Raw genomic sequence first — 17,699 nt, 5'->3', positions numbered from 1 at the left:
CCCGTTTCCAGGAACCTGGCACGTGGACCTCAACGTGACGGTCCTCCTCCGTTTTTAAAGCGCGCCGCGCGCGCGTGAGCGTTCACTTCGTACAGTATTATCATCGAGAGCTCACCCTCATGAATATCTCTCAAAGCGGCGCGGTCCTCGGCACGGTGCTGCCTCTCACTAGTTTCGAGAACGTCCTTTTGTTCCTCTTCAATATAACTCTCGCCACCGCCATCATTTTTATCAATGTGTCGGTGTTCATCGCCATCGTGATGAACCGATCCCTGCGGAACGAGAACCGCTTCATGTACATGCTCAGCACGTGCCTCAGCGACGTCGGCACGGGCGTCACTTATTATTACGCGGGAGTTATGGACGTGCGCGATTATTACGACTCCCCGACTCGCACTTACTACATCGCTTACATTTTTCTGGGTCTGTCCTATATAGCGATTCTGGTCGCCCAGGTGGACCGCTACCACGCGGTTTCCGCGCCTTTCAGATACTCGACGCGCATGACGCGCAGCAGGACTCTGCTGGTGATTCTGGGATACTGGGTTTATTCTTTCTTCATAGTGGCTGTTAACAACTCGGTGCCTATAGGGGTTGCTATAAGAGTGACTTTCCTAGCTGCTTTCGTGGGGAACCTTTTCGCCGTCGTTGTCATGATCGGGCTGAACGTCAAACTGTTCCTCATCGCCAGGTTCCAGCTTGGGCGCGAGGCCCCGAGCGAGGAGCGCGACAGCAAGCGCGCGTCCATTTACCTCATCGTAATAGTGGCCGTGTGTTTTCTGATCGCCTGGCTGCCCCTTTTCCTCTCTGTCATTGTGTGTAACTTTGCGGGGACTTCGTGCTATTCGTTCAGAAACGAGGGAACCGACCCTCTGCGCGTTTTGGCGCGTCTCAACGCGCTCGTCACTCCTTTGCTGTACATCAGAGGATGCGCTCCGCTCAGGAGCACCGTCGTGATTAAAGTCTGGAGAATACCGCGCCGCGAGATGAAAGGGTAAACGTGTCGCGCACGCACACTGAAAATAGAAACGTGTAAGAAACGCTATTTCTATAGCAAACAGCTTTACGTGTATATTGATATACGAAACCCTTACGCAATGATAAACGAGCCACGGAAGTCGTGAAATCTTCACTGTTTTATCACTATATTGAAACATAAGGCAGGCCTTTGTTGGTTTTGCCCAGTAAAATCATCTTTTTTCCACGCACACATCCATTTTCCAACTTCTGAAGGGTCACAGGGCCTTTTCCAGCATCTGAACGGATCACACACACACACACACACACACACACACACCGACCCTGCAGGCCATTTTGTGTCCAGCTCACCTGCCGCATGTCTTTTGCATTTCCTGTTATGTGGGACATATTATGGCAAAAGCTGTTTTATCTTTCCTTAGAGTGAAGCCGCAGAACACGGAGAAGACTTTAGACGAGACGTAGCAGGGATCTTCAGGGATCTTCAGGAGTTTCTGACTGGATCCTTATTGCAGTCACTGATATATATTTTAGCACGTTATAGGGTCCACAGCAATTCTATTAACCCTAATTTATGCAGTGTGCGGCTTTTTATTTCTTATACAGTCATGCTGGAAGATATATTTCAGGACGATGGTCCCCGGGATCCAATAGGGTCAAAGGGTTTAGGGAAGACAAGGAATTATTTTCACACGTGGCCAAAGTTAATTTTTTGACTCTCCCATTGTCAATACAAGATCTTAATGCGATTAAATATGAATGCACCTGTTAATAGAAATACATTCTGCAACGTTGCATGAGATAGTGCCACAAAATAAAATTCAGTGCCACTGAAACAAAATACGCAGCAGCGTTTTTCTTTAATATTTAAAGCTAAACTCTATGAGCAGTTTCGCGTCTGTGCTTTTCTTGTAATAGCATTTGATAGGGCAAATGCATTATTGCTTATGTGTCTTTCTTAACAATTATTGAAATTATAAAGTGCCAAGATGACATTGTAGTATGTACAAGATTTTTTTTCAGTGAAAGCTTAATTTTTTCCGCTGTTGTTTTCATTGGTTTGTGTAAATTAAAATGTAAGCCTATTCCTTTAAAAAAAATGTTGATCCCTTATTATTTACAAATTAACGCGCAAATGCCCTTTTAATTTCCAATTGAATGTTCCTATTCCTCCCACGCCTTTTTAAATTTAAAATGAAATCATAACTAACTCCCGTGCAAATCTTAAAATGTGTGTAATTTGTAAAATTCGTTTTATTGTTATATTAGATATACAAAAACAGGGACCGGAATTAGCCGATTTTCCTGAAAACCATGGTTTCAATCATATCATTTTAATAATATAAGGTTCTCTCTTGCATTGCGATTTCAATCTGGTGGTGGCTGAGGAGTTTGTGTAAACCCCATTGAGTGAAACGCGCTATATAAAAGAATTATCGTTATTATTACTTTATTATCCCTGATATCGTTGTGTCTGTGCGCGTTTCTTGTAGGCAAAAAGAACATAACGTCTCCACCTTGTTGCATAACGACGACATTGTCATTTTTGCATGTACTTTATATAGCCTATATCAATTTTAAGTGTAATATATAAACATAATTTAAAAAAAAAAGTATCGCGAAATAGCATACAAAAAACGTGCTATTGATACGTGAAAATGTATATAAATAAAATAGAAACTGGGCTAAAAAATGGGCTTTTGGCGTATATATGACACGCGCGTGTTTGGTGTGGATATAACAGGTACTTCTCGCGTGCATGTGGTATATAATTAGTTATGCATATGATGAGCAGTTTTCGCATGCATATGATAATCTTATCGGGTATATGCAAAGAGTTTATTTGGTGTGCAATTTATACACACTTTTTAAGATGTCGCATGGGATTTTAAGGTAAGTTGTAAGAACTTAAACAGCGATGAAGAATAATCAGCTAACTTTTAGATGCGCAGCACGTACGTGCGTAAAAAAGTAACCATTCAGATGTGGGGTTGCAAAAAGGGACCGTCCTAAATTGTTGCTATAATGTGATCTATATATATCTATATATATATATATATATATATATATATATATATATATATATATATATATATATATATATATATATATATATGCCATCATGTACCTGTGCCTCCATAATATTTACACATTTCAAAAAGGCAAAACGTGCATTCAAATGATTCCTTTTATTTTAAATATTTTAAAATAGCCTCTACAAAATGTATTTTAAATAGCCTATTTTCATGTTTCATCACACATGATTATGCAAACATCGAGTTAAGGCGGGAAAAAAAGGCTGAAACTCCTTTCCAGGAACGTGCCACGTGAATCTCTTGACAGTGCTCGTCATCTTTAAAGCGCCCCGCGCGCGCCTTGTCTGCGTTCACTCGCGCGCGCTCTCTTTCCTTCGCGCGATCGACGAGTGTGTGTACTTTTAGAGCTTTTGGAGAAACGACGGTTTTATTTTAGATTTGCCAGGTTAAGTTCTTTTATTTTTTCCCGCCCTCTTTAGGGTCATGAACAGATCACACGCAGGTGATTTTACAGTGTCCTCGTGCAAACACGCGTGCCTTTCACTGGGATACGCATTTTTCCCTCACTTTTAGATGTATTTCCTTCCGTAATCCATACATTTTGACTTAACCTTTGATCTTTTCTCTGATGCACTCATATGTGGGACATATTATGGCAAAAGCTGTTTTATCTTTCCTTAGAGTGAAGCCGCAGAACACGGAGAAGACTTTAGACGAGACTTCCTGGCCAAAAAAAGAGTTTTTTAAACAGATGCTTAAGAGTTCATGCAGTTATGGATATATGTAGCGTGGTATATGGTTGACAGCAATTCTATTAATCCAGCTTTTTCTTCGACAATCATGTTGGAAGATGTCCATATTTCAGGAGGATGATCCCAGGAGTCATTGTGGTAAAAGAATGGGAAACACCAGGAGTTATTTTGACTCTCCCATTATCAATACAAGATCTTTGCCAAATATAAATGCACGCGGCGTTCTTGTTTTCTGGTCCAGGTAGCGTACATTTAAATATTCTGTAAACATCTGTGAATCTAAAACACACAAGTTAATGACGTTTCACGTCCCTGACTTTTTCCCCAACTTGATATTTTAAACAGCAATTTAATAGAGCAAACGCATTATTGCTTATGCATCTTATCTTAACTTACTGAAAGCAGATGCGTTTTATAAAGTGCCAAGATGACACTTTGTTTCCGACATCTGTATGTACGAACTTTATTTCGATCTATACATCCTACATGGCCTTTGGATTCATCCACTGTTGTTGTTTTTTTTGGCTGGCGTAAAAATTGAGATTTATAACAATCGAAAATGTTCATTTAAATTGATCACTTTTAATCTGTAGGAGCGACAAACAGTTTTATTATATAGCACCTTCCCGATGTCTGCAATGTTCCTCGTCTGACCACCACGCTGCATTAAGCTCATGTTATAAGCTGCTAAAATAAAATAAAACTGTATAGGCCTATGCATGAAGTCTTTGTATTATTGCAATGCTTGTAAGTTGTTATTTACTACCCCATTGGCTTCTAACGGCCGGATTGGGACATAATCCTCACGCTCATCCAGGCCATTCCACAACATATGAAAAAAAACACAGACATCCTTATTATTTGTATTCGTATGTCCATCTAATCCCTAAAAGGTCTACTTCTTGGTCTTCTTCTTAACCGACGGGTCCACCTCCAAAACAAACCACTTCACCGCACAGAATGCTATCTTAAGACGACTTAAATACCACAAATTTAGCAAACCTAAATATATTAAAGCACGTCCTCTGAAGTGCCTAAATGTAAAAATGCTTATCGGAAGATAAAGAGCTTATCTTTACTGAGAAATAATACCAAAAATGCTATTGCGTTCTATCTTTGTGTTGCTGTCTGCTCCAGTTCCTCATAAAACCATACTACATATATGACTGATAAATGATTTTTTTAAATTTGAATTTATATATTTATACAAAGATAATGTCCTTTTTATGTTGTTTTTGTTCATTCTATTAACGTTAATTAACGTTACATAAAATAATATATATATATATATATATATATATATATATATATATATATATATATATATATATGTATATATATATTATATTTATATATATGTGTGTATATATATATATATATATATATATATTAATATATATATATATATATATATATATATATATATATATATATATATATATATATACACACACACACACATATATATATATATAAATGTCACGATTTTATATGGTTCCGATATGTTTCTCTAGACATTTGCGGTGTAAACTAGTTCTGCATAGCTTATACAGATCCAGGTGTATCTTTATTAGCCAAAACACACAGGCGTGAATAATGCTTCTGACAGGATCCAGACCCCGTGTGGCACGTTTAATCATCAGCTGACAATCATAACAGCTACAACCTTCACCGTAAGAGCAATTAAGCTTTTAATGAAGCTTCCAATCTCTCATAAATAGGTGAAGGGAAATCAAGTGCACTGGGAATAGACAGCAAAGGGGAAAAAAGGTGGCAGAAAACACCTCCCCCAAAAGAATAAGACCATCACTGTACGTTAAGCACAGGTGAATGGGTTTTTGGCCCTCGGGTGGATGTGCGTCTCTAAAAAACAACAACGGAGATGACTGAATGTTTGCGTTTGCTGAGAGCTGAAGTGTATTTCCAAAGCATTGTGTGTTTCATATGCGCCGTTTGCCGTGCACATATAGCATACCGAGAATGCAGATGAACAGGTGGTGGGCTTTTTTTGTGCGCCCACTGAATGCATCGAAGGTCAATGCGTTTTTAATGCTTGCACACAGTGTAAAACGGGCTCTGCTATCTCTCCTCGTAGTGCTTTTTAAATGAACCTTGGCATTGATATACATCACATTAATGACGATTTAACAATTTCGGAAGAGCTTTTGGCATTTCTTTTATTGAACACGACACCAAAAACAAAACAAGACGATGCAGTATCACAATGCCGTGTTGTATTTATTGATATTTATTGAGTTTTATTAAATCTATAAAGAGTGCATGTAAATATTTTTGTTCATTTCGGTGGGGAAGGAGGCATACAAAAATATCTCTCAAATAATATTGGCGATTTAAAGTTCTCCCAAAAGTAGGAGGCCTATCCGCGATATCTTTAATATCATATATTGTGATAGAAATGTGACTGTATTGTTATTTAAACCGTTTTCCTTTACCGCCTTTGCTTGTGAAATCACATCTTGAAGATGAACGCTCCATTCCTCTCCATGGACAAAGGGTTCACACTAAGAAAGGAAAAAGTGGAAAAAAGCTTTGCAGATATTCAGCGTCCTTCAGTAACCGCTTGACACCACCAGAAAGGCAAAGGTGCCCTCCTTTAACCATCTCTGTAAATATTACATTAACAAATATTGCATGTAAATATTTTTAATCATTAAAATCATTTTAACCGCTCAAACTACCCCTCTGACCGACTTTTTTTTTTGTGTGTGTTAAGAGTTTAGGGTTGTTCATCCCAAGCTTTTTGCTTTTAACGTGTGTCTTGCTCTGTTGAGGATACCTCCATCCTCTGTATTGAATAAATGAGCCATATTGTTAGATTTCTTTATTATTGTATTGCGTAAACAGTCTGGGAAAAAGTCCTTTTTGCACGTAGAAAGAGAAACTTGGTCTTTTTATAGGGCCCGGGCACCACGATGAGAAGACCCTCTTGTAATCGATCAGTATTACTTTTTGATTCTAGTTAAATAATAGGTAGACATTTTTTCTTTTCCTAATCCAACAAGACGAGTCAGAATAAGGTAAAATATTAATATTAATATTATTAAATAGCCTAAAATGTTAAATCAATAACTTAAGTGTATACAACCAGGCCTAATACTTTTAAATGTATAAATGAGAGACAGAGAGGAAGCGAAAGAGATTACCCTTTTCTCTTGCAGCACGCGGGTGTCCAGACTTTACTTAGTAGTGTGCTCCTCAGTGCCGAACAGCCCCTGATGTACAATAAAGGGGTCAGAACCGCATTCACCCGTGGCAGAATGCGCAGAGGGTCTGAACCCTCGTTTCTGAAAGTATAGCACGTAGACCCCGCGAAATTACAAACGATAATATGAAGAAAAATGGGCAGCCAGGCGATCAGAAAACACACGGCCACTATTATGATGAGATAAATGGACGCGCGCTTGCTCTCGCGCTCCGCGCTCGGGGCCTCGCGGTCTAGCTGAAATTTGGCGACGAAGAACAGCCTGATATTTAAGCCAATCATGATGATGACGGTGAAAATGTTCGCAACAAACGTGCCAAAACTCGTCACTCTTTTAGCAACCCCTAAAGTCACCAAATTGTTAACAGCCACTATCAGAAAAGCATAAACCCAGTATCCCAGAATCACCAGGAGAGTTCTGTTGCGCGTCATGCGCTGCGAGTATCTGAAAGGCGCGGAAACCGCGTGGTAGCGGTCCGCCTGCGCGGCGAGAATCGCCATATAGGACAGACCCAGAAAAGTGGGCACGATGTAGTAAGTGCGAGTCGGGGATTCGTAAAAATCGCGCACGTCCATAACTCCCGCGTAATAATACGAGACGCCCGTGCAGACGTCGCTGAGGCACGTGCTGAGCATGTACATGAAGCGGTTCTCGTTCCGCAGGGATCGGTTCATCACGATGGCGATGAACACCGAGACGTTTAAGAAAATGATGGCGGTGGCGAGAGTTACACTGAAAAGAAACAAAAGGACGTTCTCGAAACTAGTGAGAGGCAGCACCGTGCCGAGGACCGCGCCGCTTTGAGAGATATTCATGAGGGACGAGAGTATCGGTAAATCTACAAGACAGTCAACAGAGCCATGGCTGACATGTGCACGAGAGCGCACGCGGGCGCGGGCTTTTAAAATGCGCGCGAAGATGAAGGTGGCGTCACTAGTTCCCTCAAGGGACGGATTTGAAACAATAGGAAAGCAGCAGGATCAAAACAACACGGTAAAAAGATTTTATATCAGGACTTTAATCCCCAAATATAAAAGGAACGGTTCACTTAAGATTAAAGCTTAATGAAAACGTACGTCGTCACCCTCAGACCATGTAGGTGAATATCATCATCAAAACAGATTTGCAGAGTATTTGGATTCGTTAATGAATCCTTTGCAGTAAATGGCTGCCGTCCGTCCAAATCACCGATAAAAACGTTATGGTAATGCTTTATTTTGAAGGTCACCCAACACATTACTGATTATAAGTAACTCTGCAAGTACAGCCAACTTACTAAATGGGAGAAAGTATCTGGGTGCATTGTGTTTTTTAAAAGTCTTTTGCTATGATGATCATGTCACACTGTGGGGATGTTGGCTGACAATGTCATACTCTACATCAGTCAAAAACAGATGTGCACAAGAACTTTGGGTTTTTTACATTACCAACAATACACATTCAATGGCCGCGAGCTGCAGGACTGAAATGTATGAAAATATATGAATGGCAGCGATACCAGCATATTTAATAAGAAGAGTGTAAGCAGTACTACACACCCACATGTTTATATAGCAAAGGCTTGTCTTGAAAAATGAAGACTTGAAAAAGTTCGATATTTGATTCATTTCATTAATATGCTGTCGGTGAACATGTCAACCCACTGACCGGGATTTTCTGAATGTTTTAGGATTTTCGTAATTTGTCTCAGCCCACCAAATTGTGGCCGAAAATAAGTTGACATGTAGTTGCAAAGTTACTAGTTAAAGGTCACGTGATGTGATTTCAAGTTTTCCTTTCTCTTTGGAGCTGTTGGTGCATTGATAAGATCCCCTCTAAAGCAGCTCATTTCAAATGAGGAATTTTGAGCTCACGCAATGCAAGCCATTGAAACGGCATCATTCGTGTGTAAATATGTGTGTGTGAGAGAGAGAGTCAATCACAGCTCTCTTCCCCTTTCGGGCTTGAACTGATAAAACCGTAAAACTACTAATGACATTATTAACTGTCTTTTCATCTACTTTGAAAGCTGAACTTGTAATTATGGCAATTGGCTTTTACATTTTCGCATTACATTTCTGACGCATGCAACGTCACACTTTGTCAGCTGGCCAATCAGAGCACGCTGTGCTTGTTGGAAGGAAGGGGCTTTGTAGAAAACGACACGTTTGAGAGAAGTGGGGCATAGTGGAGCTACAATAATGTACAGTATTTGAAAAGTGTTTGTTGAACGTTAAGGCATGTCAATATATATACCAAATAATGATCTTTAAAATATCATCATATGACCCCTTAAATATTTTTGGTGCATGTTCATACCATACATAGTCACACAGCAACACTGAGCCTAAAGTCGGTAGCAGCAAACATTTTTGCCAGAGTTTTACAGTTTTACCGCTCTCCAGAGATTTTGAACTAGGGTATGCAAAATATATGAACCATCTCTTTCCAGTTCTGCTGTTTTGAGCCAGTCACCTAAACATAAATACCCTGTGAATAATCACTCTAGGGTTCCTGAAACTGGCATATGTCCATAAGTAATTACTTTGCAAAGTATGTTTTATATAGTATCAATGCAGGTATTATGAATGCAATTCAGTCTGCTACATTTGCCATTTTGTCATAGTCATGTGACCTACCAGCATCAGTTTCTTATCCTCACAGTCTCATGTCATAGCAAAGTGTGGATAAAATGCACACTTCAGAATCAGGCCGGAAGTAGTAGGGAATCTGGGAACCTTTTGCATACTCTTTTTATGTATACTATAAATTCAGACATACAAATTATTGCCATTTTTAACAGTTTAGCTACAACCCTAATTAAACACACCTGAACCAGGTTCTCATGGTGTTTAGCATTATACTAAAGTTGTGTTCTAGCCCTCCAGAACTGGCTGTAAAATAGTGGAAATGATGTAGTTATCCATATTTGCCTTTTTATAAGATGACAATACCTCAAATTAAGATTCCAAAATTAAGACAATTGACAATTTAACTGTTTCTTGAAGTTTCTTGAAGTGTCATCATCCCTTACACATAGACACACCGTCATCACATAAAAAATTAGCACAAAGGATCATGGGGGCCTAAAGTGTCAATTAGTTGTACTCTTCAACATCCCGTTTCCAAAGGGCCCTTTAAAGCGGCTAGTTTTGAGCACTGCTTTGGAACAACCCTTCAATATGGGGACCACGATCACTACAACGTGCCCTTAGGAGGACGATATATTAAGTTTGGAACGCACCGTTTATCTTGGATATTTATAACCAATTAGAACTAACAATGGTCAGCTAATCCTTTTATTTCACGCAATAATTTTCAGTTACTTAAAAAAAACATGTGTGTACACACTATAAACAGTCTTTTGCTGGTTCTTAGTGTGTGTTATCACTGCCCATGGCTTGTTTATGGTATGTTTTCCCTTGTGCGATCTCGGTGGCATGTGTAATGTCTCAAATTGCACCATTAACAGAAACATATTGCAATCTCTATTTGTTTTTGTGCATATCTGCCTGATTAACCACAGTAATGATCACCAAACAAGGGATTTTCCTCTCCAGTGATCAACTGTTGTGCTAAAGTCTTCTTCCCAAGGGTTAATTTGTACTGGTGATGATGAATGGTTCTGACAGTTTCCATGTTTTAACACAATTACTCCTGTATTTGGATTTTGTGCTGTTTTTAGTCTTATTACCACAACAGGTCCACGGCTTTCCACTTAGGGTAAAATTAAGACATGAATTAGTTAGCCAATATCTTCCATGTGTCAACATTAGGATATGGAGTACGCTTGAATGGATATCAAAGACAAAAACAACAAAAGGACTCCTCCAAGATAAACAAAGCACACTGAACATTTAGACATTTAGCTTACCTGACACCAAAATAGGAAAAACTGGTTTTGCTTCAGGGACGAGATTAATAAAGCATTAATATGAACTAGGACAAGTTTTGAGCTTTCAAGAATGAAGGCAAACAATATATATGCTGTGATTTAAAAAAATATATCAAATAAGAATAGGCAGACACAGAACTAAGGTGCAGATAATTAGTTTAATCCCAGTGATGGTAACATTATACACACTTTCAACATTCACAACATATCAAAGGCATAACAACACATATGCAGCTGAGTAACAATAAAGGCGTTAAGCTTTGCCTTCTACTGGTCATCCAGTGGTCGCCACAGTCTTTCTAGATAAATGATTCAGCAAAGTGCCAAGCCGGGTTGATAATCTACTTGAATGTTCAGCAGTAATATTTAGAGAAACCACAGCACCAAGCTACTGATAAAGATCCAGCTTTATATAAAATGCCATTTTATCTAACCACTTTAAGTTCAACTGCATTAGTGCATTAGTACATACACATCTGATATAAATGAAACTGACAAGTGGGGCTATTACTGTACATAATGAGTTAAAAAACCAAAGAGTTATGATCACAAAACCATTATGAAGCCATTCACACAGAAACTGTTTTTTTTTATTTTATTTAAAAATGTGGAACGTGGAATGAAAAAACCCAAGGTCCTTCAATGTTTTATAATTTGCCACTGCATTCTAAAACTGCAGTGTTTATGTGTTTTTAGGGGCAATAGTGTCAATGATCCATCAAGTGCATGTTTATGCAGGAAAACAATGGAGTAGAATGCAAAAACATGTTCATTGTGAACGGCTCCTTAAAGTTAAAAATAACAAAAATGTGAAAAAGCTATGCCTTAGCTACGCCTATGATAATAATTTAAAAGAAATAAATAGGACTACATCGGTATAAAGTTAATCTCTAAATTAACAGTCCAAACAATAAGATAACACTACAACACAAAATTTTGTTCCACACAAGTAGGAGTGCCATCACGAGAACCGAACTGGAAGTCAAAATATTTGTGGTTTATTGTAATTGCTGTTGCCAGTGGAAAACAGTAAGTCGAATGCCAATGCCATGCACAATTCTGTTTAAATTGGAGGTAATAAAGGGTTCATGCGTAATGCCGTATTAGAAGAGAAGTTAGTGTTCACCAAAACGCATGCAAGTAGGTGGCAGTGATGAAAAGTTAAATTGTAAAAGTAATTGAATGCAAATATGTATATATAATATTTATATTTATATATAATACATTTGGAAATTGCTTTGAAATGGGGGCTCATGACAAATTGTTAGGTGGCTCATGTTGCAATTTAGTAGAGTACAAGAGTCATTGTGATGAGTTCTTTCTGTTAAATCTTCAAGTAGTCTTTCAGGAATACTTTGTCCAAAGTTTCTAAACATCAAAGACGAATATGCAAACACTCCATTTCTTAGTTTTAAAACCATTTTGTGTGTAGCCTTTTCCCTAATTTTAGTGTAGAAGGGAACTGAAGATAAGTGACAGAATGCTAGTAAAGAGTAGCATGACACCTCGGCCGAAGGGTCCAGGTAAGTCACTGCTACTGCTGCTGTTTTTATTATCTATTTTACTTTGAACCTGCAACTGTTTTTCTGCATGCTGTTCCGCATAGACCATGTACAGCTCGACACAACGTCGTGCTTTCATTTGCTCAATTAGTGCAGGATAGCCGATCTCCATTATGCTAACAGTGTCATCGTCATCTTCTGGTTTCCTTTCCTGGGTCTGCTTATGAGGTTGACTTGGTGTTTCGGGCGGCTTTGAGGTTACAACTAAAGAGCTTCCGGATGTGTCTTTTTCTGCAGTGCTGTTGTTGCTTGTGCCGTTATCTTGAGCACCAGTAGGATCATTGGCTACTTCTTCTGCTTGAGCCTCAACAAAGTCAGTGGATCTCCTCGATCTTCCTTCCTGTTTCTCTCTGAGCAAGTCTGTTCTCTTCACACACTTGTCCATGAAGCTATCATATGACTGTGGTGGAGGTTGCTGGAAGATGTCATGAGGGTTAACGTTTCCTTGTCCGGCAGAGGTTGATCCTGCTTCCCCTGGGGTGCCACCTTGAGAGTTTCTATTCCCGTTACTGTCAGGGGAAGGTTGGCCATAACGTCTGTACATGTAGTGATTGTAGTAGTATTCCTCTTGCGGGCTGTGGAAATGGAAACGGGGGCGAGGAAAACTTCCAAGACCATATCCCAGAGCCATACCAGCCACTGCCCCAGCCCCAGCAGCCATAATCGCTTGCTTGCCAAACCCCTTTGATTTATACGAAGGGGCTACACCCATGTTATGCACTGACTGTGCAAAAGGTGATCTGCCGCCATACCCATAACTACCATAGTTGCCACCATAGCCTGGGCTCATGATTTTATTGTTGGGGTTCCAGTAAGGATATTGCGCTGCTCCTGGATATCCAGCTGCACCTGCTCCTGCTCCTGCAACACCTCCACCAAACTGGTTAGGGCTGGAACCTCCCCGGACTGGATAAGAGCCTCCAGCTGAGTAAGGATTTCCATATCCTCCAGCTTGTCCAGGGTACCTGGAACCTATTCCTGGATAAGATCCTCCCGCTGGGAAACCACCTTGAGCTGGATAACCACCTTGAGCTGGGTAACCACCTTGAGCTGGGTAACCACCTTGAGCTGGATAACCACCTTGAGCTGGGTAACCACTACGCCCTGGGTAGTTACCTTGTGGATAGCCACCTTGAGCTGGGTAGCCACCTTGAGCTGGGTAACCACCTTGAGCTGGGTAACCACTACGCCCTGGGTAGTTACCTTGTGGATTACCACCTTGAGCTACTCCTGGATAAGATCCTCCCGCCGGGTAACCACCTTGGGCTGGGTAACCACCTTGGGCTGGGTAACCACCTTGGGCCGGGTAACCACCTTGGGCCGGGTAACCACCTTGTCTTGGGTAGCTACCTTGTCCTGGGTAGCTACCCTGTCCTGGGTTAGAGCCTGCTGGTGGATATCTGCCCTGCCCCGGATACCCACCTCCAGCACCAGGGTAGGGGGGTGGATTCTGGTTTGGTACTTGAGGTTGGCGAGGATAGTTTCCGGGGGCCGAGTGTGTGCCATGTGATGAAGTGCCTTTATTGCTGCTGCTGCTGCTGCTACTGCTGCTGCTGCTGCTGCTGCTGCTGCCGCCACTTCGGCTTCCAGTGCTACTTCCACCTTTGTTTGAGCTTCCACTACTTTTGCCCCAGCTAAATCCGCCTTTACTGCCACCACCTCGTCTGGCCACAACTGATACCACAAGAACCAGACAGAGTAACAGTACTGTTTGGCGACCCATTTCTGTTGAAAAAGAAAGAGAGGATCAATGAAATGAAACAACAATCAAAATAGTCAATTTAGGTGTGTCACTTATGCCAGGCACACACTGCATATTTAACCCAGAATTTCACTCGCCGAAAGTTTTGTGGAAATCACCAACACAGCTTGAAATGGTGAAGTTCTTGTTGCACATTTGACACAGCTCATGAAATGGTTGACTATGCAGTGTGAAATATATTTTAACTGACCTATCATCACAACAATCTACAACAAATGAGAAAATAAGATACAGGACAGTTAAGGGGAAAAGTCATAACAGACCTACAGGAATAAATCAGTTATTGTCACAGAATGCCTGTTGCTCGTGTGTTCTTACATTATTTAATTTTTCCATTCTTGTTGGTGTTGTAGTTGGCGGAATTGTTGTCTGTGATTCTTCCTAAAGAAAAGTTGTGTAATGTGTGACTCCCTGTCGCCGATACATTGTGTAGTATGCACACAACAGCAACTAGGCTACATAATACCCCAGACAGCCATGCAGTGTGAGAAGAGCAACAATCAGGTGACTTTGAAAACCATGCCACGTGAACCCAGCATAAGATTTACATGTCATTTTCACACATTACCACTGACAGAAAGTTAGGAGAGAGAGGCTGTGAACGGCAGAAACAGAAAGGTCTTCACTGACCAAAATATACACAAAGATTGTTTTGTATAAATAGTTGTCATAGATATGCTTACAAGTTGAACAAAAATCCCAGAGTTATGTAATGTTTTTTGCTTTTAGGCACCAATCAAACAGATCACATTTTTCCAGCGTTAAAAACACGAGGTGCACTGAACTGCTTTTTTCGGTCAATCTTTTTTTAATTTGAAAAAGAACAGCTGGAGTTTATGTAGCTAGGCAACCACGTAATCAGCTGTCCTGTCAGTCTATTCAAGGATTATATTACGACGGCTCTAAATATTTGGTTTGCTGTTAAGTAAACTGTCATAGTACCATAACCCTTAAAAGGGATGGGGGTCACATTTGGACATATGACCAAGGATTCATGTGCCAAAAACCTCACTTCCTGGGCGTTTTTTTTCCCGATTGTTAGTCTGCATGACGTAGTCGTGGATAGAACTCCTTACATGAGCATTACTCCCGGAAGCACACTCAGGCATAGAGACTAAGAGAGAGAGTTTTTAAGAGAGAGAGGGTTATAAGGGAAAAATAACCTCGTTATCGTGAATATGTGGATAGTGTATGCACTTTGTTTTTCCATGGCAGAAAAGTTTCATAAGTGTGTTTGTTGACAAATGTTTTATAAACAAGGCCGAGCTTGACGCTGTATTTACACATCATTCGATACTGAAAGATGGAGCGGTCTCAGCTATAAAAGATCCCCGTCATGATTCAGAACTGCAGTCGCAGTGAAACTGCATTATGTATGTTTTGTTGGTTATGCATCGATCGACAAGTGCTCGTGACTCTTTAGCTCCGCCTACACCGCACACCTCCAGGAGCTCAGCTTTTCCTGTCGACATTTGCATCAAGCGATTAACACAGCGTTTTAAATCATGGAGGGTGAGAGCGTATAGCCTATCAGTTTACACTTTCGTCTTCCAAAGCTCCTGGAACTATTCAGACACGAACCTGAAGTAGGAGCTAATTTAGTTTCTCCAAACAGTTCCTGGAACTAAAATCGTTCCTAATACCTACGATGTGAACACGACAAAAAGTAGGTAGTACCACAATTAGTTTGGGTACTATGAAATTTTGTGCCCCACTAATATATATAACTTCGACCATTGAAAATTTTCCCCATGGTTATAACGATTGTACATGTTTAATAGTGTTTTGTAGGCGAGAGTATATATTTTGCATCTGTACAGAATTTGGATTAAAACATAAATTATTGACAGGGCTCAAATGTATGTTAACAAAAGGTTAACATAAGGTTAACTGCATTATTTCACAATAATTATCTAGTTTACTGACAAGACTGAAAACAGTAGAGTTAGTGAGTGTGTATCTGTGAATGTTTGACATTGTTCCAAGGCCATTTCCGACATGTATTGACGTCTTTACATTAAGATGCGCTGTACAAAATTAAATTAACTATTCAATATATTGTGCAACATCAAACTAAACTCAATATAAAACCCCCATTAAATAGTTATTTGTATTTTATACAGTGGTGTAGTCAGTTTTTGTCATGAGTATATTGTGATTTTTCCCTCCTATCCTCATACATGTCTCAGAGCCACACCCCATAAGCAGCACTAGCACACTCGCTGAATAGGGCTGTACACTTATTATTATTATTAGTAATAATTTATTAATATCATAAAAAATAACCTAATCAGGAGCACCCTCTGATCAATCTAAAAAAATTGCCTTCCCATTATAAAGTGATACTTCATGTCAAATTTAACGGCGTATTTTTATAAGCCTTGATTTTACATTTCTAATGAAAACAACAGAATAAGAAGAATGATTTACCAAGCGGTAACATATCAATACAATTCCATTCAGTCATATAACCAAAATTATTTTGAACTACATAAGACCACACGTGGCTTGTAGGCATGTAAAGAAATTATATGAGGATCAGAGGGGGCATGAATGCAGTTAATGAACGTATGAAAGGTCTGTGACAAAATGTTTTAACGTATCGTGCTTTGTTTTAAGTGGGTATAGGCAAATTGACCTTTCCTAGTATACGGGTCCATCTGCGCATCACGTAGAGCACCGTTACATCACTGCTTTTATACGAGACGTTACTTAATTATCCAAAACATGAGCGAGGAACGCATTGTATATAATATATGTGTAGTGTCGAGATGCCACTTTATACTAAATGTAAACAATATTAGGCCCCAGTCGCGCTTAAATTCACAAACGCTTTAAATAGCATGGGTATATTAGGCGTTTGCACTCGTCAACTGCACCTGTTATTATAAAGCAAAACGGGTAGCTACAATAAACCAGTGACCAATCATAACGCAAAGAGCCTTGTTTACTCTAATAATAAACGTGTTTTAAACGCTAACCTACCTTAGCGTTGCTTTCAGCGCGTTCTCTTGGGCGATTGTTGTCCCTTTGCTGCGCGACGACGTTGGTGACGCTGAACTTTCCACTGACGTGCGCGCCCCCGACGTGAGTAACTGCGGTCATGTGCGCATGCGTGTTAGCTGTAATCCTTTTACAATTTTCCAGAACTGTCGGCGGGATTCCCGGACAGACCCTAATATAATTACTCAAACAGGAAATGCTATTTCCCGGCATATCCTTTCAGGTGTCTATCAAAACATTTTGCAGCAAGAAGTAAACATTTTCGATGGTCGTTTCAGTATGCGATAGGTCTTTATTGAATAATTTAGGTTTACACGTATCATGATAGAAAGTTTGTGTAGCAATAGGCTAAAATACAGCGGATTTAAACTTTTCGACTTCAGTTTGAGAGTATTTTTGATGTGGTATTATGTGAAAACATAACTTTTGATTAGGTATTGTTGAAGATTTCATATTCTGACAACACATTCCTTAAAGTTCAAGAAAAACAAAATACAACCCTAAACCC

General features: G+C 39.9%; 3 protein-coding genes across 4 annotated transcripts; 1 reads left to right on the top strand and 2 right to left on the bottom strand.

Annotated features, from left to right (window-relative positions):
• Window positions 1–32: 32 nt before the first annotated feature.
• LOC122330684 (adenosine receptor A1-like) lies at window positions 33–1,957 on the top strand. Its single transcript, XM_043227916.1, has one exon. It carries the CDS (start codon window positions 120–122, stop codon window positions 996–998), a length of 879 nt encoding a protein of 292 aa, XP_043083851.1. The 5' UTR covers window positions 33–119; the 3' UTR covers window positions 999–1,957.
• Window positions 1,958–6,236: 4,279 nt separating this feature from the next.
• LOC122331246 (melanocortin receptor 4-like) lies at window positions 6,237–7,966 on the bottom strand. Its single transcript, XM_043228793.1, has 2 exons — window positions 6,931–7,966; window positions 6,237–6,288 (listed from the first exon to the last, which is right to left on the bottom strand). The coding sequence occupies exons 1-2, from the start codon at window positions 7,803–7,805 to the stop codon at window positions 6,237–6,239; spliced, it is 927 nt and encodes a 308-aa protein (XP_043084728.1). The 5' UTR covers window positions 7,806–7,966.
• A 3,037-nt stretch (window positions 7,967–11,003) lies between these two features.
• On the bottom strand, window positions 11,004–17,283 carry prnprs3 (prion protein, related sequence 3). Of its 2 annotated transcripts, XM_043227849.1 has the most exons (3): window positions 17,174–17,283; window positions 13,630–14,151; window positions 11,004–13,542 (listed from the first exon to the last, which is right to left on the bottom strand). In XM_043227849.1, the coding sequence occupies exons 2-3, from the start codon at window positions 14,147–14,149 to the stop codon at window positions 12,311–12,313; spliced, it is 1,752 nt and encodes a 583-aa protein (XP_043083784.1). In that variant the 5' UTR covers window positions 14,150–14,151; window positions 17,174–17,283; the 3' UTR covers window positions 11,004–12,310. The 2 variants fall into 2 exon arrangements, with proteins under 2 accessions (XP_043083784.1, XP_043083783.1); XM_043227848.1 differs by having other exon boundaries at window positions 11,004–14,151.
• Between the last annotated feature and the right edge of the window lie 416 nt (window positions 17,284–17,699).

The sequence above is a fragment of the Puntigrus tetrazona genome, chromosome 25 (assembly GCF_018831695.1).
Source record: "Puntigrus tetrazona isolate hp1 chromosome 25, ASM1883169v1, whole genome shotgun sequence".
NCBI classification, from domain to species: Eukaryota; Metazoa; Chordata; class Actinopteri; order Cypriniformes; family Cyprinidae; genus Puntigrus; species Puntigrus tetrazona.
Note: the sequence above shows the minus strand (reverse complement) of the source record. Positions and strands in the feature narration are given on the sequence as shown.